The sequence below is a fragment of the Acomys russatus genome, chromosome 17 (genome assembly GCF_903995435.1).
Source record: "Acomys russatus chromosome 17, mAcoRus1.1, whole genome shotgun sequence".
In the NCBI taxonomy this organism is placed as follows: Eukaryota; Metazoa; Chordata; class Mammalia; order Rodentia; family Muridae; genus Acomys; species Acomys russatus.
The window spans coordinates 44,905,095-44,927,264 of NC_067153.1; the positions used below are offsets into that span (position 1 = coordinate 44,905,095).

A 22,170-nucleotide genomic window follows, 5' to 3' on the forward strand; every position below is an offset into this window, starting at 1 on the left:
CTTGGGAGACCTGATGGTATGAGCAGACAGGGGTGACAGAGAGGGGCTGAGCTGAAATGTTATGAGGGGAGAAAAAAGGAGGACAATGCTGGTGTACGGTGGGCCTAGAAATTCGCTAATTCTCTCAGCCGGTCGTGGAGGTCGTTCTTTCCATTTTAGAGGTGAGAAAAGGAGGGACAGTAGCTAAGGCTGGCGGGTCGCACTCTTGGTGCTAGTCAGGCGGAGACAGCAGAGGCCAGCCTGGGCTAAAGGTAAACAGGCCTCAAGCAAGCACCGCCCTCTCCACACAAAAGTGAAATAATTTTCTCCAGGGTGCACAGGGTCTGTCCTTGTGCCACAGGCCAGAAGAAGATGTACAGTTCTCTGCGCCTGGAGAAGCTGTCAGCCACCTGACATGAGTATAAGGGACGGAACTCAGGTCCTCTGGGAGAACAGGAAGTGCTCTTAACTGCTGAGCCAGCTCTCCAGCCCCACTTCCATTTCTCTCATGGGTTACTTAAGAGTATTTTAAGCCGGGCGTGGTGGCACACGCCTTTAATCCCAGCACTCGGGAGGCAGAGGCAGGCAGATCGCTGTGAGTTCGAGGCCAGCCTGGTCTACAGAGTGAGTCCAGAACAGCCAGGGCTACGTAGAGAGACTCTGTCTCAGAAAAAAAAAAAAAAATCCAAGAGTATTTTAATTGCTCTATTTACTTGTTTGTTGTTGTTCTTTCTGGTGCTGGGGATTGAACCCAGTATGCTGAATATGCTAGGAAAGTGCTGTATCACTGGTCTACAGCAACAATTACTTTTTTTTTTTTTTCGCTTTTTTGAGACAGGATTTCTCTGTGTAGCTTTGGCTGTTCTAGACTTACTTTGTAGACCAGGCTGGCCTCAAGCTCAGAGCAATCCACCTGCCTCTGCCTCCCAAGTGCTGGGATTAAAGGCGTGTGCTTTTTTCTTTTTTTAAGATTTATTTATTATTTATTCAGTTTCTGCTTGCATGTACACCTATACACCAGAAGAGGGCACCAGATCTCATTATAGATGGTTGTGAGCAAACACGTGTGGTTGCTGGGAATTGAACTCAGGCCTTTTGGAAGAGCAGACTTTGCTCTTAACGTCTGAGCCATCTCTCCAGCCCTCCCAGACAATTTTTTATATTCTCTCTTTTCCTTAAATATTTCATTATATATTCCCCCCCAAAACAGCAGCCTTCTAGTTGGGTGTGGTGGCTTATGTCTGTAGTCACACTATTTGAGAATCTAGGACAGGAAGATTTGGCCAGCTTAGAAGACATAGTAAGTTCTGGGTCAGTCTGGAAAAGGCGCTGTTGCTAACAAACAAAATCTGGTGGTATCACCAGTCCTTAAATCAGTAATCTCATTTCACTTTTTTTTTTTTTTTTTGAGTGTAGGGATCAAACCTGCTGCTTTAACATGCTACACAATCCATCTACCACTGAGTCACAGCCTTTGCCACCAGATTTTCTCCTCAAACAAATATTTATAGCTATTTTTCCCAGTCTCAGATTTAGTGCAGAACTACCAATCTCTCCCTCCCCCCTCTCCCTCCCTCCCTCCCTCCTTCTCTCTCCCTCCCTCCCTCCCTTCCTCCTCCTCCTCCTTCTTCTTCTTTCTCCCTCTTCCCCTCTCCTTTTCCCCCCTAAACACAAATGAACACCTGGTGAATGATCTTGGCTCTTTTTTTTGAGGCAACAGCTCATGTGTTGGCTTTAATTCCTTACTTAGCTACTTAATGACCTTGAGCTTGGGACCCTCCTGGCTCTACCTAAGCAAGCATTCTACCACATGAGTTGTGCCCCCCCCCACCCCCCGCTTTTTAAAGATGTAGTTTTTATGCCTTTGGAGCCCAGAGAGAAGTGTCAGATTCCCTGCAATGAGAGTTACAGGTGGCTGTGAGCTGCCTGACTAGGTTCTGGGACTGAACGCAGGTCTTCTGCAAAACTAGTAAGTGCTAATTTATTTTTTTCCGAGACAGGTTTTATCTGTGTAACCTTGGCTGCTGTTCTAGACTTGCTTTGTAGACTAGTCTGGCCTCGAACTCACAGCGATCCACCTGCCTCTGCCTCCCGTAGTAAGTGCTCTTGACTGTGTAGGCATCTGTAGTACTCGCCCCTCTTTTTAAAACAAGCTGTTGCTCTAGCTCAGCAACAAATCTCCCTCCCTTTCTCCCCAGCCCCTCACCCCCCACTTCTTGATTTCTCGAGACAGGGTTTCTCTGTGTAACCTTGGCTGTCCTGGACTTGCTTTGTAGACCAGGATGGCCTCCAATTCACAGAGATCTACTTGCCTCTGCAAGTGCTGGGATTATAGGTGCGGGCCGCTGAGTCTTTTCTCTTTCTTGTGACAGGGTCTCTCAATGTAGCCCTGGCTATCCTGGGGATCACTATGTAGACCTGGCTGGCCTTGAACTCAGAGATCTGCCTGCCTCTGCTGGGATTAGAAACATGCGCCATTACACCCAGCTAAGCCACCAGTTTCTAATGGGTTTTTTCTTTCCCCTCTTTATTCGGTCTAGGCCCCCACCCTATGGGATGGTGACACACTCAGGACAGGTCTTCCTCCACTTAACCACCTAAGTAGTGTCTCTGGAAATGCCCTCACAGACACACTGGGGGATGCCTTACAAGTCTGGGCATTTCCCAAGCAACCCAATCCTTTTGTTAGTCTTTATTGTCAAGATTAACTAAGGAGTCTGAACGTTGGTCAGTTTTCTATGGGAAAGGAGTAAGTTTTCGGGGTTTAGTAAATGATTCAACACACAGCTGCTTCCTCCCTTCTGAGCTAGACCCTCCGCTGGTGTACCTGCCCCCACACAGTCCAGGGCAAGAGATACACATATTAATCATTAGTTGTCATCGTAGGGCTGGGTTCCTCAGCCTCAGCACTACTTTTATCTGCCCCCCACCACCTCGTGGGGATCTTTGCTGAGCCTTGGAGGGTCTTTAGCAGCACCCCTGTGATCGCCATAGCAGAAGCCAGTAGCACTTCTCCAGCCGTGGTAATCAGAATGCCTCCAGACTTTACCAAACATCACATAGGGAGCAAAGTCATTCCTGGTTCAGAACTGCTATTACAAAGTAAATATTAAGCCAGGCGTGGTGGCGCACACCTTTAATCCCAGCACACAGGAGGCAGGGGCAGGCGGATCTCTGTGAGTTTGAGGCCAGCCTGGTCTACAGAGTGAGTCCAGGACAGCCAAGGCTACACAGAAAACCCTGTCTCGAAAAACCAAAAACCAAAAAAAAAAAAAAAGTAAGCAGTGTGGGGTTTTCTCACCAGGAGCACTGGAGCGAGCAGTGAGATGTCATAGGATGCTGCGGTGACAGTACATTACCTTCAGTCATTAGTTATGTTCTTGGGGTCTCAGGTCCTCTGCAAGGTATATTTAGTTGTTTTCTTTTCCCTCTAGTCTGTGGTCAGCGCAATCAGGAAATTCCTAGAGGGCCTCTCAGACCTGCACCTGGTCTACACGCACCACCCGCTCCTGCTCAGGCTCTTCCTGGTGTATCCAGGATTGATGAGTAGGTTTGGGTACCGGGTCTTGGAACTTTGGTTCTCTTGGGAAGAGAGCAGCTATGAGGACCTAGGTGACGACGACGCATCTCCGGGGCGTACCATCTTCCCTGCCAACTTAACAGCCCTGTTCCAAATGCTCAGAAGCGCGCCCAGCACCCTACTCATTTTGCTGGTAGGTGCACGCACTCATTTCAGCCGCCACAGATGGCCAGGCCTAGGGAGATGTAAACGCGGTTGGTGGAGCGTTTGCGTAACGTGCAGGAAGCCTGCAGCTTCACCGCAGTGTGCGTAGACTGGGCGTGGTGATGCAGCCCAGCATCCCAGCCAGAAGTTCCGGGTCACCCTCAATTATATAGTGAGTTTAAGGACAGCCTGGGTTTTAAAAGAAGGCAGGAGAGATTGTTGTTTTGTTTTGTTTTTGTGAGTGTAAGCCCTGTTAGCTGTTCTCAAGTGGCTCTGTAGGTCTTCTGTCATTACCTATGGGTTCGTGATCCCTGCCGCCTGCTGTTTATATTTTAATTTCTTTCCTTTGCACAGCCCTACTCTTAGAAGTAATTGTCTGCTCCAAAGTTTTCACCTCTGTCTCATTGGTTCATCTACCCCTGGGTTTCAGGTCCTGATGCTCCTTAAAACTGCATCCCCATGATCGCAAGGCGATCTCTGAGCCCCGTTACCCCCATGGGGACTCGTGTGTCCTCCTCTCAAGTGCCCTGTTGATGTCGATGGCTTCCACTTTCCGTTTAGTGACACGCCCTTGGCTTAAGGTGTGCCATCTCTTGATTTTCATCCTTCTCCTGATGTTCCTCCTCGACTCTCACAGAGTTCCCTGTCCCTGGCCAGGCCTTGAAGGGCCAGCTTCAATGGCCTTCTACCTGTATCCTGATGACCCATGACTGCACTTCATGTCCTACCACTCTAAGCTCAGTCTTTTTGTTTTTTTAAGATTTATTTATTGTATTTATTGTATATGAGTGCTTTATCTACAGAAGAGGGTATCAGATAACATTATAGGTGGTTGTGAGCCACCATGTGGTTGCTGGGAATTGAACTCAGGACCTCTGGAAGAGCAGGCGGTGCTCTTAACCACTGAGCCATTTCTCCAGCCCCTCTAAGCTCAATCTTAATCTTTTAAAATATTTATTTATTTATTATGTATGCAGTGCTCTGCCTGCATGTATACCCGCAGGCCAGAAGAGGGCACCAAATCACATTACAGATGGTTATGAGCCACCACATGGTCCCTGGGACTTGAACTCAGAACCTCTGGAAGAGCAGTCAGTGCTTTTAATCTCTGAGCCATCTTTTCAGCCCCTAAGCTCAGCCTTATAATGTCAACCATGTACTTAGCATGTAAGAGCTCCTTGGAATGGAGGCGTGCCTCAGGGGTAGAGTGCGTGCTTGGAAGGCATGAGGTACTGAGTTCATAAATAAGTAAGCATCTAAATCTATAATCTTGAAAAGGTGCAGCCCATTATCTCTTCCTTCGGTTCCTCTCATAGTTTGGGCCTTGCTAGGATAAAGACTGCCACCTAGCCTTCCACCAGAGCAGGCGGAAACCTCCCTGGACCACCAGTTTCCAGGGAAACAACTACTTAGAAGAAGCAGGCAAAAGAGAAAGTGAATCTCAGAAGACCGCATCCTTAGATCCCATGTTCTCAGGAAGTGATGAGGTGCCCCATTGTACCCCACTAGCTAGGCCTGGCTGCCCCAGGTGCCTTTCTTGGAGGTGGTTGCATCAGGGCACAGGAATCTTTTACTTTCCTTTGCCAACCTTAAGGGCCAGATGCTGCTTACAGATGGGCCCTGGAGGCTTTTCTGTGTTCCAGGTAAAATGGAGAGCCGGTGGCTGGGAGGTGCTGTGCAGGGATATTAAATGCGTGCTACATTTAGGTGATGTGTTCTCATCACTGGCTGAGTCTGAGCTAGGTAGTGTTCACATCTGAGATGCTCATGACTTGCCCCAGATACTAAGGATCGCAGCCCAGACTGGAGACCACAGCTATGGAGAAACAGCAGCGCTGAAAAGAGCAGCCACAACAGCTTTGTCTTCTGCTCACACAAATGCTTCCCACCATTTCTTTCCAGCTTTCAGCCACAGGAGGGAAAAGGGTCTAAAAATATGTGCTGGGGACCGATTTCTGGCTCTGATATGGTAATTAACAGCTGAAAACAAAGCTGCTAATTGCCACTCTTATCGATGGGTGGTCTTTCACGGATGCTGCTTAGCTGTGGAAAACAAGGATGTCACAGATGGTGTGTTCTGAGTCTGGACAGCTTCGGGCAGTTGGAAATGCAGTGGGCCGAGGGTCCGCCCAACTCCTCACTAACCCCAGTGATGAGGTACAGACCAGCGTGCAGGATTTACTGTGGTCAGCAAGGACCCTATAGCCCCTTTCCTCTTAGACCACAAGGCATTAATGTGAAAGGCAAAATCCATGTAACCCCTTTCCTTTTGGACCTTTAAAATTCACAGGTTTCTGAGGGAACAGTTTGGGAGCAGTGGGGAAGAGATGAGCTGGCAAAGGACAAGAGCACTTGGCTTGACCTTTGACCCTGAGTAAATCATTCCTACTTCAGATTTCAGCCTTACACTCTTTAAAGTAGAGGGGTTGGATACAATTATATATATATATATATATAATATATGTTAGTTATATCTTATTATTGTTGCTATTGGAGATAGGAATCCAATATTGAGCCTGAGCTGGCCTGGAGCAGAGCTCAGTATGTAGCCCAGGCTGCCCTTAACCATTAGACCCACCTATCTCAGTCTTCTGAGTTCTAGAATTGTAGTTCGTGCTGTGACATCTGTCTTTGACCTTGTCTGGGTTTCCTAGATTATCGAGGTGTCATTAGCCCTCCACTTTGTGACTCTATCTGCCCGGAGATGTGTCTTTTGAGTCTCTGTGAGGTGGCAAAGCTGCCCCTCTCCTTCCCTGTATTTATTAGCACACACTGTTGTAAAATTTACAACTACTATTAGTCTCTTTGAGGCACTGTCTTATTCTGTAGCCTGGGCTAACCTGGAAATTAATCCATAGCTCAGGCCAGCCTCACACATATGGAAGTCCTCATCCCGAGTTATAGGTGTAAGCTACCACGTCTGGCTCGCTACTCCTCTCTTGACAGACCCAACCAATCGGCCTTAACTCCCCCCATTGACACCTCCTATTAGGAAGATATGAAAATGTATAGACACGTACAGCTACGCTATAAAACCACTGCACTGATCGTCACTGATTCTCCAAAGCCCAAGCCTAAGCTCTTGTTCCCTCATCCTGCCCACCCAGGGCTCAGCACACCAGGATCCATTTGGCTAAAGTGCTCTGCAGTCACGTCTCGCTGCATTATTGGGAGCTGTTCCCTCTCTAGAGGCAGCCTTTGTTTGACGTTGGCTTCATAGCACCCTATCCTAACTGGCCGGACACATTGGTTTGTCCAAAGGCATTGCCTTAGTCCAGCTGGTAGGCGCCAGGAGCTATCAGAGACAGCTACTGGTGCCCCTGCTGCCTGTTTTGCCTTCAACATACGCTCGTTAAAATAACTCAGAAAGCAAAACAAAATAAAATGTTCTTTTCCATCTCCTGAACCCAAGCCTTCATAGCTTGGGGCAGGGACGGGACAGTTGCCATGGCGGAGAAGGGGCCTGACCTGGTTCTTACTTCTCGTCCCAAGGCCTGAATCTATGGCAGCCAATTCTTTCCCTGCCCTCTGACATCTTGTCCACTGTGTTCTCTCCTGGTTCTCAGGTTCCTGGTCCTAAGACAAGAGAACAACTTCTTCTTGACCCTAATACTTAAGGTTATAAGAGAGAGAGGCATCCTGAGTCCAGAGACCTATGTTCACATCCTTGGTGGCATTCACTGGCTTTACGTGGCAAATCCTATGATATCCCTGAGCCTCTGTTTGCATATTGGCGAAATGGGGTGGGACTCTTCTCCAGGACCTGTGAGGTGTCAGCGCATCTGCCGAAACCTTTGGTACAAAGTAAGGTGCCAAGTTAGGACGCACTCAGCGTTCGTGAACCAGGCTTCATCCGGGTTTTAACCCCAGCCCCTCTTTTCCTGCACTGTCTACCTGTCCCCGGCTGTGTGCTCTCAGAGCTCTGGCTTCCTTCTTCTCTCAGGACCTCGTCTATTCCAGTGCCATGGGCACAGCGCGCAAGGTGCTCATTGTCCTGAGGACCTTCCTGCAGGAGAATGAAGACGTGGAAGTGGGCGGTCTCATTCGAGGCCACTTCCTGCTCATCCTGCAGCGCGTGCTGGTGGAGTATGGAGCTCCCACGTCGGGAGGTCAGTTTCCTTTGGACGTGTTTTGGCATGCAGAGGAGACCATTCTATTTTGGTGAAAGCGTGCTCTAAGAAAGGGAATCAGGTTTTGCAACCGAAGAGAAACCAGGCCAGTCCCTACCCTGGCACAGCGTGTGCTCAGAGCTGTTTGTCAAAAAATGGCAGCTCCCAAAGGGAAAAAGAAAGTAGAAATCTGGGGGAGGCTGGCAAACCAGCAGGGCTGTGGGAGTAGGGTGGGTCTGTGATGTCTTGACTCCCCAGTGAGATCTGCTAGCAGCCCCAGAAGCTGGCTTTTCAGTATGAAGAAACTCAAATTTTCGCTTGATTTGACTTTAGGAAAAAAAAAAAAATTTTTTTTTTTAAACTGGACTTTTTTTTCTTTGAAAATCTGATTTTGTTTTTTAAGGGATGATCTCGTTTAGCCCAGGCTGGCCAAAACTTCATAGAGATCCACCTGCCTCTGCCTCCCGAGTATTAGGATTAAAGGTGTATGCCACCACCAATCCTGGCTCTGACCAAATTAGCCTTGAACTCACAGAGACCCACTGTCTTTGCTTTCTGAGTGCTAGGATTAAGGCTATCGCTACCACACCTGGCCCAAGAATCTGATTTTTACTCCCAACCCCCCACCCCAGACAGAGTTTCTCTGTGTAGCCCTGGCTGTTCTGGAACTTGCTCTGTAGACCAGGCTGGCCTTGAACCCACAGAGATCCTCCTGCCTCTGCCTCCTGAGTGCTGGGATTAAAGGCACCACCTGGCAATCTTTATTTTCTTTCCTTCTTTTAAAATAGTTTTTATTTTAAGTGCATTGGTGTGAGGGTGTCAGATCACCCAGAACTAGAGTTGCAGACAGTTGTGTGCTGCCATCTGGGTGCTGGGAACTGAATCTGGGTCCTTTAGAAGAGCAGACAGTGCTCTTAATCTCTGAGCCATCTCTCCAGTCCCCTAAATAATTTTTATTTAGTTTTATTTTATGTGCACTGGTATGTAGATGTCAGATGCCTTGGAACTGGAGTTACAGACAGTTATAAGCTGCCATGTGGGTGCTGGGAATTGAACCCAGGTCCTTTAGAAGAGCAGACAGTACTCTTAACCACTAAGCCATCTCTCCAGCCCCCAGAGCTTTATTTTCTTAACTGCAAAATAGGAATAAAAGTCCCTATTTCCCATGTTTTTTTTTTTTTTTTTTTTTATGGATTTTAGTGAAGTCATAGATTCCCAATAGCTACCCAAAGTTGGCATCCATGAGAAGGAGTCAGGGAACAGGAGTGAATCCCAGCAAGGTACCAGATTAGATTTCCCTTGAGAGCAGAGAGCCAGGCTCCTTCACTTAGGGCTATTTGTGGCGGGGGAGGTATCTGACCTCTGGGTGGGCTGCCCTTGGCCCTCTGAGCAGGCCGTTCCTGTTCCTCACAGCCTCGGGGAACCTGCCACTGCTGCTGAACCTCCTGTCCTTGGTGCAGCTGAGGAACGAGTCGGAGCAAGACCTGGACAGCATGGCCATGAAGCTGCTTCATCAAGGTGCCTCCCTCGGCTGCTGCAGACGGTGCCCACGGGCCGGGAGCTGAGTGTGTGGGGGAGTGGGGGCACTCATCAGTGACGGTGTCCCATGCCTTCCAGTGTTCCAGCCTGTTCCTGGGGATGGCTTTCAGCCTCCTCTACTCATTGTAAAGTAATACTTGAGAGGTCCCTCCCCCAAACAAACAAACAAACCAACAGAACCCGAAAACAACAAACCATGCAATTGCTCCACCTGAATCTTTGGCTCTATAAATATCTGTCATTCTTCATTCCTCTTCCTGGGGGAATGTAAGAAAATGTCTAAATTCCGCTCAGCTAGGGCACCGACAGACCACAGAAAGGATTTCATCCCAGATCAGCCAGTGAATTTGCTGGAATAAAGGACAAAGGTGACTCAAAGGTGGCAGCATCATTGAACACCTTAACTAGGTGTGGTGGCGCACGCTTTCAATCCCAGCATTTAGGAGGCAGAGTCAGGAGGATCTCTGTGAGTTCAAGACCATCCTGGGCTATGTTGTGAGTTCCAGGACAGCCACAGCTATGTAGAGAGACCCTGTCTTAGAAGGAGGAGGAGGAGGAAAGGAGAAAGGTAGAGGAGAAAGAAGAGGAGGAGACCTACCCTAGCATATGCAGCTCATGAAAGGCTACAACACTAGAGTCTCTGCTCTGAATTCTGGTGGCTGGATAGGAGACAAATTAGTCAGAAAGCAGCGATGTAAGAATAAAGAACACAACATGCCGGGCGTGGTAGCGCACGCCTTTAATCCCCGCACTTGGGAGGCAGAGGCTGGTGGATTGTTGTGAGATCAAGACTAGCTTGTTCTACAAAGCGAGTCCAGGACAGCCAAGGCTACACTGAGAAACCCTGTCTCTGGAAAAAAAAAAATAGAGAACACCCCAGATATTATGGTGTCTGCCTGTAACCATGGAAATATAGAGGTGAGGTACGGAGACTCTAAAGTCAAGGTCAAACGAGGATTATACAGCAAGGCTTTCTTTAAAAAGGAAAAAAAAAAAAAAAAAACTGGGCTGGAGAGATGGCTCAGCAGTTAAGAGCACCATCGGCTTCTTCAGAGGTCCTGAGTTCAATCCCCAGCAACCACATGGTGGCTAACAACCATCTATAGTAAGCTCTGGTGCCCTCTTCTGGCCTGCGGACATACACATGCAGGCAGAACACTGTGTATGTAATAAATAAACCTTTAAAGAAAGAAAGAAACCTTGAGACCTTGTCTTTAAAACGGGGGTGGGGGGAGGAGGCATGGAGGAGGGAGGATAGCAAGTACATAAAAATGTCCGTCCAGCATCACAGAACCCCCTTGGGAATGCAGCAGGCGCTTGCTCGCTGATAGGTTAAGAGGCTGCAAGTTCTTAGGGCACGAGGGTCACTGCCAAGATGGCAGGCTGACCTCTGCACAGTGAGGGTCCCTGTGACAAGGGAACTCACACCGTCCAGACTGCCATTTGGTTGCGGCTTGCTTATGTAGCTTGTCCAGAGGGAAGGTGTGAACAAATATGCCTTCAGGTTTGTCACTGCCTTTCTCCCACATCGGCTTGAAGGATGGTTTCAGACTGGCGTCTGACATCAGTGGGCTGTGGGCCAGCATCAGTGTGAAGTGTAAGGGCGCTTAAACTGTGGCGTGCCATGCTGTGCCGTGAGCTACCTGCGGACTCTGGTTTCTTGCAGTGAGCAAGCTGTGCGGGAAGTGCAGCCCCGCAGATGCGGACATCCTGCAGCCCTCCTTCAATTTCTTGTACTGGAGTCTTCATCGGACCACACCCTGTAGCCAGAAAAGAGGTAAAGGGGCCCAGGCAGAGTCGCCCAAGAGGCCAATGTCAGGGCTTCTTGGTGCCTTTGGGTTTTTCTTTTTCAAGAAATATCTAGGGGTTTGTGTGTGGCTGACAATGACAGAGACTCCCTGATTCTGGTTTTTTGTTTTTTGTTTTTGTTTGTTTGTTGTTTTTTGGAGGGTGTTTTTGTTTGTTTGTTTTTGTTTTGTTTTGTTTTAGACAGAGTCTCTCTGTGTTAGCCTTGGCTGTCCTGGACTCGCTTTGTAGACATGGCTGGCCTCAAACTCACAACGATCCACCTGCCTCTGCCTCCTGAGTGCTGGGATTAAAGGTGTGAGCCACCACTCCTGGTGACTCCCCGATTCTGATAGTCTGTCATTCAAGGCTCCTTAGGTTGCCTCAGTGGTTCATTTGTTTGGTTTTATGAGCTCGGAACCCTACTGGGTACTCAGGTGCTAAGCTGGATGGGTGCCCTCCCCTCTCCTGCCTCAGCTGCTGCTGTACTGCTGAGCAGCACAGCCTTGATAGAGCTTCTGGAGAAGATGCTGGCCCTCACCTGGACAGAAGCAGGCTCTCCCAGGACTTCACTGCTCTGCTCTGCCTGGCTGCTTACAGCCTCCTTCTCTGCGCAGCAGCACGATGGCAATTTGCAGGTTCGTATCCAGTGCCGTGTCATTGGGACATGAGACCCCACTGGAAGAAGTGGCTGAACTCCTGAGCTCTGTCTCCAGTCCTGTAGCATACTAGATGTGTGACCTGGGCAAAATACCTAACTGTTCTGGGTTTCTTACCTACAAAGTGGGAAGCGAGGGAGGCAGGGTTGTTGACAGCTTGGTTTAAATTACTCTTTTAAAACACAGAATGGAGCTGGGTGTGGTGGCGCACGCCTTTAATCCCAGCACTTGGGAGGCAGAAGCAGGAGGATCTCTGTGAGTTCGAGAACAGCCTAGTCTGCAAAGTGAGTCCAGGATAGCCAAGGCTACACAGAGAAACCCTGTCTTGAAAAACTAAAAACAAAACAAAACAACAACAAAAACAGAATGGCCAGGCATGGTGGTACACCCCTTTAACCCCCATCACTCAGAAGCAGAGGTAGGTGGATCACTCTGAGTTCGAGGCCAACCTGGTCTACAAAGTGAGTCCAGGACAGCCAAGGCTACACAGAGAGACCTGTCTCGAAAAAACAAAAACAAAACAAAACAAACAAACAAATAAACAAAACCACAGAATGGATCACCTATATGTCGGGCTGTATTCTTGGCACAGAAAAAAAAAAAAACTATACTATTTGTCTAACCCTTAGGGAAGGTGCATACTAAGTAAAGCCTTAAATTAAGACTGTATGTCACAAAGGCAGTGGGCAGAGGTGCTCTAGGCAGAAAGTACAATATGAGCAAGGGCATAACAATGCACAATTTTAGGACTTGGGACATGTATTTCAGGGATAAGCTGGCTAGAATGAGAGAGCGAGCAAATAGATTGGTTTAGACAAGAAGGCAGGAGCCAGCTGTGACCTTGGAGTGCCCAGTGGCAAGATGCAAAGTGCCACATGTAGTTAGCTGTCGTTGTCACCGTTGGAGGTGGGTGCAGGGAATATGACAGCAGTGGACATACACACAGAAAACCTCATTTCCTTCTGAAAGACCTTGCCATCCCAGCGCCCTGTGTGAACCCCACTCTTGGCTATTTCATATTCGAGTGTCTTTTGCCCCCCCAAGACTAGCTGTTGCGCATGGATGGAAGCTATCCCTAAACTTCCGTGGTGTTCACACAGCGTGGCGGCGCTGCCAACCTTGCGATGGCCACACGGGCCATTTGTTAGAGGGGAAATCTGGTTTTTTTGACTGTTAACGGTGGTGAAAAGCCATAGCAGTTATGTGCTGTGGCAGACCCTGCAGGGTGATGCCTGGGGTTCTTTTTTGTTTATTTATTATTTATTTGTTGAGACAGGATTCCTCTGGGTAGCCCTGGAACTTGCTGTTGCAGATTGGATTGGTCTTCACCTCAGAGATCTACCTGCCTCTGTCCCTAGAATGGTGGTGGGATTAACCACCAACGTATATAACCATACCTGTCTGTTATGTATTTCCATTGTTTCATTGAGACAGCGTGTCATGTGGCCCAGGCTGGCCTCAGATTTGCTCTGTAGCTGATTCTGGCCTGTAAGTCCTTATCCTCCTGCCTCTGCCTCCCAAATGTGATTTTATAGGCTAGGGCGACTGTCCCACCCTTGATTGAGAACAGAAACCTTCCCTATGTTTCTCTGTGAGGAGCTTGGGCCACTCACACTTCTGTGGTGATGAGCCTGGTGGAGCCTGCCTCTCCTTTCTGACTGTGCCTGGCCATCAGCAGATGATCGGCTCTGCCCCAGCTCCGCTGCCCTAATCCAGTCTAGGATGTTTAAGGAATTTTTTTGTACTGGACTATGAGCCAAGTGGAGTAGTGGCTCCCGCCCTCTGACAGCTCAACTCGTGGTGGTGGCGGCGAGTGGAACAGGCCAGCTTTGGAATCTAGCTCCTTGTTTGGACACAGGACTTGTGTTAACTTATTCTGCTCCTAAGCTAGTCACCAGACTAAGTCAGGAGGGAGGGAAAGCAGGAAGCCCTGGTTTTGTTTCAGAGATGAAGGAAGCTAGGCAGGAGGAGACAGATGCAGTGACTTACCCAAGGCCAAACAGCTGACCCTTCTTTTTTTTTTTTTTTTGAGACAAGGTTTCTCTGTGTAGCCTTGGCTGTCCTCGACTCACTTTGTATACCAGGCTGGGCTAGAACTCACAGCGATCCGCCTGCCTCTGCCTCCCGAGTGCTGGGATTAAAGGTGTGTGTCACCACTGCCTGGCCAGCTGGCTTTCTTTATATTTGTATAGCAATTCATTATGTATTGCAGACTGGCCTCAGACCCACAATCCTCCTCTCTGAGGGGGTGATAGGCGTGAGCCGCCACACTTGGCTGGAGCCTTGGTTTTGATTTGGTCTGTGGGACTCTAGGTCTTCCGAGTTAGGTGGCTGGAGCCGGAGACTGGGCCACAGGTGGGGCCGAGGAAGGCTTCCTGGAGGCTGTTGATGCCGAGGTGACTTCAGAAAGGAGTTAGTTCTCTAGGTGCAGAACTGGGTCAGTGAGGCTCCAGGGCTCTGTGTCACCTCCCTGTCTGTCTCCACATAACAAGATGCAATTGGAGGTGGAGCAGGACCTTTTCTGCCTATGTTTCCAGAACACTGATTGGGCTTAGACGCTCCCCTCCCCTCCCCTTCTCTGCCAGGTCCATCAGACGCTATCTGTGGAACTGAACCAAGTGCTGAAGGCTCTCAGTTTTCCAAAGAAAAGGTCTGCGTTGCTGTCAGGTACTGTAGGGACTTCCCAGTACAAGGGGGAGGGAATCCTTTCCCCTAGATTCTGAGATAGGACCACCCACCTAGGTGGTAATTGCTTATCCGCATCGCTCCCCCACTTGGGGAGAAGATGAGGAAGGGGAGGAACTAGGTGTCAGGAATCTCCTGTTTCCAGCTGCCATCCTGCGATTCCTGCGGACAGCCCTGCAGCAAAGCTTTTCCTCTGCCTTGGTGGCCTTGGTACCCTCAGGGGGTCAACCACTGTGCACTCCTGAGGACACTGTCCTAGCTCCACTGGGCACATCACAAGTGCTGTCCCTGCTCGTCGGGCTCCAGAACCTTCTGGTGCAGGTAAGGCTCTTGCTGGGTGGGCCTCTGTTCTCAGGACAACAGGAAAAGATGGCAGAACAGCCATTGTGTCACATACCCGAAACCCTGGCATTTGGGAGGTGGAGGCAGGAGGGTTAGGAGTTCACGATCATTGGGTTGGAGATCTCTAGAGGAGCAGAGCAGACAGAAAGGAGTCTCGTAGACTGGCACGCACACTACAGTTCTGGTTCTGGCTGTGGCTGTCTCCACACTGGAGAGGTGGAGAAGCTCCAGGTGCCTAGTGCACAAGGCTGGATACCTCAGCGGGCCCATTTTGGTGCTGAAGGTTTAAAGCAGTGGTTCTCACCCTGTGGTTCGAGACCCTTTAGGGGGTCACACATCAGGTATTCACATTACAATTCATAACAGTAGCAAAATTAGAGTTATGAAGTAACAATGAACTAACTTTATGGGGGCTGGAGAGATGGCTCAGAGGTTATGAGCACTACCTGCTCTTCTGGAAGTCCTGAGTACAGTCCCCAGCAACCACATGATGGCTCACAACCATCTATAATGAGATCTGGTGCCCTCTTCTGGTGTATAGGTATACATACAAGCAGAACACTGTATACATAATAATAAATAAATAAATCTTAAAAAAAAAAAAAAGAGCTGGTCGGTGGTGGCGCACGCCTTTAATCCTAGCCTACATAGTGAATTCCAGGACAGCCAGGGCTACATACTCAAAACCAACAAATAAATTTTAAAAAAGCAGGCACCAGATTAGACTAAAGCATCAGATTTCATTCTCCGTGTCTGTGTGTGTGTGTGTGTGTGTGTGTGTGTGTGTGTGTGTGTGTGTATGAGTGCGAGTGTGTGCTGTGTGGAGGCCAGAGAACAACCCTACCCTTCACTCCTTAGGTGCTATATATTCCCAGGTTTTATTGTTGTTACTGTTTTGTTTGTGAGACAGGGTTTCTCTGTGTAGCCCTGGCTGTCCTGGAACTCACTCTGGGGACCAGGCTGGCCTCAAATCCACAGATCTGCCTGCCTGCCTGTTTCCCAAGTGCTGGGATTAAAGATATGCACCAGCATACCTGGCTAGTCCACTTTGTTTTTGAGGCAGAGTCTTGCACTGGCCTGGGACTCACTGACTGGGCTAGACTGGCCAGCCAGTGAGCCCCGAGGAGCTGCCTGTCTCCAACCTTGCAGTCGTTGAGACTGTGCAAGAGCACATTACCACAGCCAGCTAGCTTGTGTGGTTTCTGTCAAATGAACTCAACACAGCACATTAGCAAGTGAGCAATCTCTTGGGTCCCAGGTAGCAGCTTTGCTGCTGTTGAACACCCTGACACAATATAGCTGGGATCTAGGGTGAGAATGAACTTACTCCTTGATCTGGAAGTTCAGCAAGGAGCACAGATGAAGACCCTTTTAAGAGCTTCAGAAGGCGCTCGAGAGATGGCTTAGCACAACAGTTCTCAACTTCCCTAACAGTGCAACCCCGTAATACAGTTCCCCATATCGTGGCGACACCCCCCAACTATAAAGTTGTTTTCAACGCTACTTCATAGCTGTAATTTTGTTACTGTTAAGAATCCTAATGCAGGGGGCTGGAGAGATGGCTGAGTGGTTAAGAGCACTTGACTGCTCTTTGAGAGGTCCTGAGTTCAATTCCCAGCAACCACATGGTGGCTTACAACTATCTATAATGTGATCTGATGCCCTCCTCTGGCCTGCAGAGGCACATGTAGGCTGAGCACTGTATATGTAATAAATAAATAAAAATAAAAAATAAAAAAAAGAATCCTAATGCATGCAGCCAGGCGTGGTAGTGCACACCTTTAATCCCAGCACTCGGGAGGCAGAGGCAGGCGGATTGTTGTGAGTTCGAGGTCAGCCTGGTCTACAAAGTGAGTCCAGGATGCAGGATGGCCAAGGCTACATAGAGAAACCCTGTCTCGAAAAACCAAAAAAAAAAAAAAAAGTAGATATATGATGATGAGATGATGATGATGGTGATCTTACGAGTTTGAGGCCAGCCTGACTACATGAGATCCTGACTCACAAAAGCAAACAAAATCCTGACCCTACTTCTATTTTTGCTTTTACTGTTGTTTCTTTTCTTTCAGAAAGACCCTCTCTTATCTCAAGCCTGTATAGGCTGTCTGGAAGCCTTGCTCGTCTACCTGCATGCCAGGAGCCCAGACATTGGTACACACCGTCTCTATTCTCTCATTTTCTCATGATCAAGATTGAAGGGAATCAGCCATTGCTATATTACTGCCCCAGGGGTTTGACAACACAGATGTGGGCACCGAGGACCAGAGTGTTTGCATGAGCTTCCTAACCATGGTCACAGAGCTCCTGTTTGTTTGTTTGTTTATTATGTATGGTGTTCTGCATGTATGCGTACAGGCCAGAAGAGGGCACCGGGTCTCATTATAGATGGTCATGAGCCACCATGTGGTTGAACTCAGGACCTTTGGAAGAACAGACAGTGTTCTTAATCTCATCTCTCCAGCCCCGGTCACAGAGCTCTTAAGTAGCGGTTGCCTACCTCTTGTAGTCATGGGAGAGACTTTCACTGAGAGTCCATATGGGCTGATACAAGTCCAAGCAAGAGACCTCATAAACTCAGCCTGTCTGACTTCCTGCCTGCAGCTGAGAAGCCTCCCACCCCCACTGTCTTTTTTTAAAAAAGACTTATTTATTATGTATACAATGTTCTGCCTTCATGTGAACCAACAGGCCAGAAAAGGGCACCAGAACTCATTACAGATGGCCATGAGCCACCATGTGGTTGCTGGGAATTGAACTCGGGACCTTTGGTCGAACAGCCAGTGCTCTTAACCTCTGAGCCATCTCTCCAGTCCCACCGCCCTTTTTTTAAGCCAATAGGAGAAGCTCCTCTTGGGCATGCTCCTTGGTCTCTGGAAGAACAGCATTAACACCAGAGGACCAATGTTTCTTGCAGCACTCCATGTGGCTTCCCAGCCCTGGAATCGGTTCTTGCTGTTCACCCTCTTGGATGCTGGAGAGAACGTCTTCCTCAGACCCGAGATTCTGAGACTTATGACTGTGGTAAGTGCAGAAAGGATAGTTCTATGGTTGGAAGACATCAGCTGGGTGTTGCTAAAGAAGTCCAAAACGTGATGGTATTTTAGGTGACCCTAATTTTCAAAGAGCAGAGGGGGTGGGTGGCCTTTACCCTACAAGAGACCTGCCCAGGGCTTTCCTGTAAACAGCTACACCTATTGGTAGGACATGTTTACTCTTATTTCATGAATCAGTGGCCAGGGCCTGTTGCCATAGGGCAGGCCTAGGTTCCGAGGCTGTTCATGAGCCACATGCTCTGCTTCCAAAGGTCCCTCATTGTAGAAAAGGAGAAAAGCAAGGAAACAGATGATAGAGTGCTTGGTACACAATAATTCTTATTGAATAAACAACAAAAGAGCAAGCTCGGGGATGACATTGAAGCTCACTTGCATTAGAGGTTGGTGTGAAAAAACAGAGGAGGGCCGGGCGTGGTGTTGCACACCTTTAAGCCCAGTACTCAGGAGGCAGAGGCAGGAGGATCTTTGTGAGTCCCAGGCCAGCTTGGTCTATAGAGTAAGTCCAGGATAGCCAGGGCTATGCAGAGAAACCCTGTCTCCAAAAAACAAACAAACAAAAAGAAAAACAACAACAACAACAAAAAAACCCCAAACCAAACCAAACCAAAACAAAAACCAAACCAAACTAACAAAAAATCACCAACCCCCCCCCCCAAAACCAGAAGAAAGTAACTGCTTTTGTGACATGTAGGTACTGTTTAAGCCCAGGCTTGAAGGGTTAAAAAGACGGGCAGAGACGTGTTGACGTGTTGTAGGAGATGAAGAGGGTAGCAGGGTCAAGAGCACAAAGGGAGGTTCCAGAACATACACGGTTCGTCCTGACCACGAGTTTGCCGTGCGAGGCTTGGGGAGGAGGGAGCCTGGTGAAGTCACTGCGGCCAGCTCTCAGGGTCTCCGGCCACCTCATTTGCCCTTTCCCTCTGGCAAGACAAGCCCATCCATTCTCACCAACAAAGAGCCTCATAGCAGGGTTCCTGCCCCTAGAATGGTATTCCCAGCTCAGCGCTGGGTACAACAGCTCACAGAAAATGGCACCTCCTCTAATAATGGACATTTGGGCTCTTATTCCTGGGCTAGTTCGTGCAGTACCGGAGCAGCAGTGTCCTCTCTTGTGAAGAGGTGGGCCTTATTTTGCGAAGTGCAGCTTTGGCTGACCTGTCAGTTCTCTCCATTGATACGCTGCGGGCTCTGCATGGCTTCCTCCTGCAGGTGAGTGCAAAGGGGATTCTATGCAGCTGAGAGGCCAGGCCCTAAAGGCCATCTGTGGAGAGTGGAAACTGTCCACCGAAGCCATTGGGAAGCCAAGAGTATGGGAGGTGGGGACAGTTGAAGAAGGCCTGATTTAGCCAGGTGTGGTGGTGGTGCACACTTGTAATCCCAGCACTCGGGGCGGGGGGGGGGGGGGGGGGGGGAAGAGGCAGATCGCTGTGAGTTAAAGGCCAGCCTGGTCTGCAAAGCGAGTCCAGGACAGTCAAGGCTACACAGAGAAACCCTGTCTCAAAAAACAAAAACAACAACAACAAAAAAGGCCTGACTTTCTTGTCCCTTCTCCAGGTCCAGAGCATGGGCCTCCTGACTGACCACAGTACAATCCAGACCTTGCAGGCCTCCTTGGCGGGCCTTTGCTCCGGCACCTTTCCAGCCCAGCCACCCCTTCAAGACATGCTGTATCCTTCCTTGCATCTGGGGCCTTTAGCCTGGGCAGTATCACCAAGACCACAAAGGCTGTAGCATCATTCCCAGCCCAAGTAGGGAGGGATGGTGATTGGTAAATCCCCGAGAAAGCCCGGGGTTTCTTAGCAGTCATGAGAGCACACAGCATGGTAGCAGCACCCAGAAAGCTGAGAATAAAGTCCGGGCTGTCCTGGTGGCCAGGACAGGAAACAGCCTGTTTCCTAGGTTGTGCTGAGGACATTATAGTGCCCGTGTGTGGAGGAGGAATGGTCCTCATCCCTCATGACCGCTTCCCTGGCTATCCCTTCTCCTTTTATGAAATAGTTCCCAGTTGTATAGCAACGACTTGGTCCCAATTTTGGAATCCCCGACACCTATTATAGAAGCATCCATGTTTGCTGGGCATGGTGGTGCACGCCTTTAATCCCAGCACTCGGGAGGCAGAGGCAAGAGGATCACTGTGAGTTCGAGGCCAGCCTGGTTTACAAAGCAAGTGTAGGACAGCCAAGGCTACGCAGAGAGACCCTGTCTCAAAAAAAAAAAAAAAAAAAAAAGGGGGGGGGGATGAAGAGGCATCCATGCTATTATCTGACCATTCTTGTCCTTTGGGGGTTCCGGAAGTGTGATATTCCCAAAAGCACAAGGGTACTTTGGCTCCATTTCTCTCCTATTCTCCTCTCATGTTTCACACCAGCTGCCTTGGAGGTGTGTCTGTTTCCCTGTCCCACATCAGAGACTGAGCCTTAGGACATAAAGGCCCAGAAACAGAAACAACTGAGACCTGTAGACTTAATTCAGGACATAATTGTTGAGGGGAAAATGACAATCTCAGTCCTTCGTCTGGAGCCATTTTTACTCCACGGTGGAAATGGAATCCGGAAATAAAGCGATGCCTTTACATCCCCGTGTGGGCTTTCACTCTGAGCTCGTCTTTCTGCACCTTGTCCCTCAGCTAGTCAGTTGCTTATTTCAGCAAACGACGGAGGGAGGCAGAGTGGAGCTTGACATCGGTTAAGGAGCGCGTGCAGAGTGCCTCACGGTAATTGTAACATAGGGAACACACGGAGGCCCCGAGCTGGGAGGGCAGAGATAGGCCTTGTGGTTGGAACTTTGAGAGGCACTTCACCTCAGGTGGACATGAGGAGAGCTATAAATCTGAGGCAGAGAAAAATCAAACCCTCAGTCGGCCTCACTGAGCAAACCTGCCTCAGCTCCCCTTGCTCAAGCCAGCTCTCTCAAAGCCCTTTTCTATACCCACATGGGCAGTGCTCATTTAACCTTTACTGTCGCTGGCTGCTGGCAGACACCTCTGCCCACATCTGTTCCTGTCTTCCCCGGATATAGCTGTCCTGGCAACCCCAATCCCTGACAACCCCCCAACCCCCACGCCCGAGCAAGACTGAAGACGTAAGAATAAACGGAGAGCTCTAGTTAAGAAATTAGTTGCTTGGAGGGAAAAGTAAAGTTATGCTAGGTTCCTTAAAAAGTTCTTCGGATCTTGCGAACTGCGGTTTAAAATGGACTCATGAGACGTCAGGCACCGCGCTCAAAGCGCCGGGGTAGCCAGGGTTTCGGGCCGGGGTTTGCTGACGCGCTTTAAGCAGGGAAAAGTCCTCGCGGGCAGCTTAGCTTCCTCCAACTGGACGAAAGCGAGATCAGCGCGTCGCAGGACCCACCATGCCGGAGCTGACAACTGCAGCCGACTAGCGCCAGAGCCCAGGAGGGGCGGGGCCGGAAATGAAGTCAGCGGAGCGCGGCCGGTCGCGGCCTGTTCTCATTGGTCGGGAGCAGCGCGGTGGGCGGGGCGGTAGCTCGTGGGTCGCCTAGCGCGGCAGGCCAGGTGCTCTAGAGTTCGGCGCCCTGCCGGACTTGGTGCTTCCGGGAGCTGAGCTGCAAGCCGAGGGGCTGCTCTTTCCTCCTTGCACCGCCGGCCCGGGTAGGTGGTGGCGGGGGTGCCGGGCTGTAGTGTAGGTTTCTTGAGAGGGGAGTACGGAGTCCCCCTCACTACGTGCGGGTTTCGGGACTCGGATACCACCCAGAAGGGCTCGGAAGCCTCAAGGCAGCTGACCCTTAAGACGCTCCGGACAGAGGCGAGATTTAGAAGCCGAAAAGTAAAGTTACATATAGTAAAGAACACCAGACCTGTCCACCCGATCCGCTTCTTTCCTTCCTCACGTTTGCCCTGCTAGAGCTTATCTTTGGTTGTCTGGTAAATTTTTTTCTCCCTAAGTTTTGCTGTGGTCTGGTTCAGGTTCCCTTGGGTTCTGGAACGTGAGGCGGAAGGTGGAGGGTCCGAGGTGATCTTGGAGTCCTTCTCTAGGCTAAGGCTGTGCCATCTAAGAGGCGCAGAGCTTCTCTTAAGGGTTTCTCCCCCAGCATCTCAAATTCTGGGGTGAGGTGTGGCCAGCTTTGATATGAGGAGCCCTGTGCTGTTCAGGGACTGTATTAGAGACTGCACTACAGCTATGAGACTCTTGAACAGTCACTTTTTTTTTTTTTTTTTTTTTTTTTTTTTTTTGGTTCCCTCAATTTCCACTCAAGCATGTGCAGTACCCAGCTTGTACATAGATGTAGGCTTCCGACTTTACCAACTGAATCTACCCAGTCCTGCCTTACCCTTT

At 49.4% G+C, this 22,170-nt stretch overlaps 1 protein-coding gene across 1 annotated transcript in view; it reads left to right on the forward strand.

The window, feature by feature from the left end:
* The window catches only part of Mei1 (meiotic double-stranded break formation protein 1), a 51,895-nt gene extending 31,499 nt beyond the window's left edge, over positions 1–20,396 (forward strand). Inside the window, exons 20-31 of the mRNA XM_051160043.1 lie at positions 3,414–3,692; positions 7,647–7,812; positions 9,226–9,330; positions 11,018–11,128; positions 11,614–11,774; positions 14,381–14,462; positions 14,626–14,801; positions 16,892–16,973; positions 17,737–17,843; positions 18,953–19,084; positions 19,430–19,542; positions 20,244–20,396. Of these exons, the coding sequence (XP_051016000.1) occupies positions 3,414–3,692; positions 7,647–7,812; positions 9,226–9,330; positions 11,018–11,128; positions 11,614–11,774; positions 14,381–14,462; positions 14,626–14,801; positions 16,892–16,973; positions 17,737–17,843; positions 18,953–19,084; positions 19,430–19,542; positions 20,244–20,289 (1,560 nt within the window). The 3' untranslated portion in view covers positions 20,290–20,396. The remainder of the gene's footprint in view (positions 1–3,413; positions 3,693–7,646; positions 7,813–9,225; positions 9,331–11,017; positions 11,129–11,613; positions 11,775–14,380; positions 14,463–14,625; positions 14,802–16,891; positions 16,974–17,736; positions 17,844–18,952; positions 19,085–19,429; positions 19,543–20,243) is intronic.
* The last annotated feature ends 1,774 nt before the right edge of the window (positions 20,397–22,170 follow it).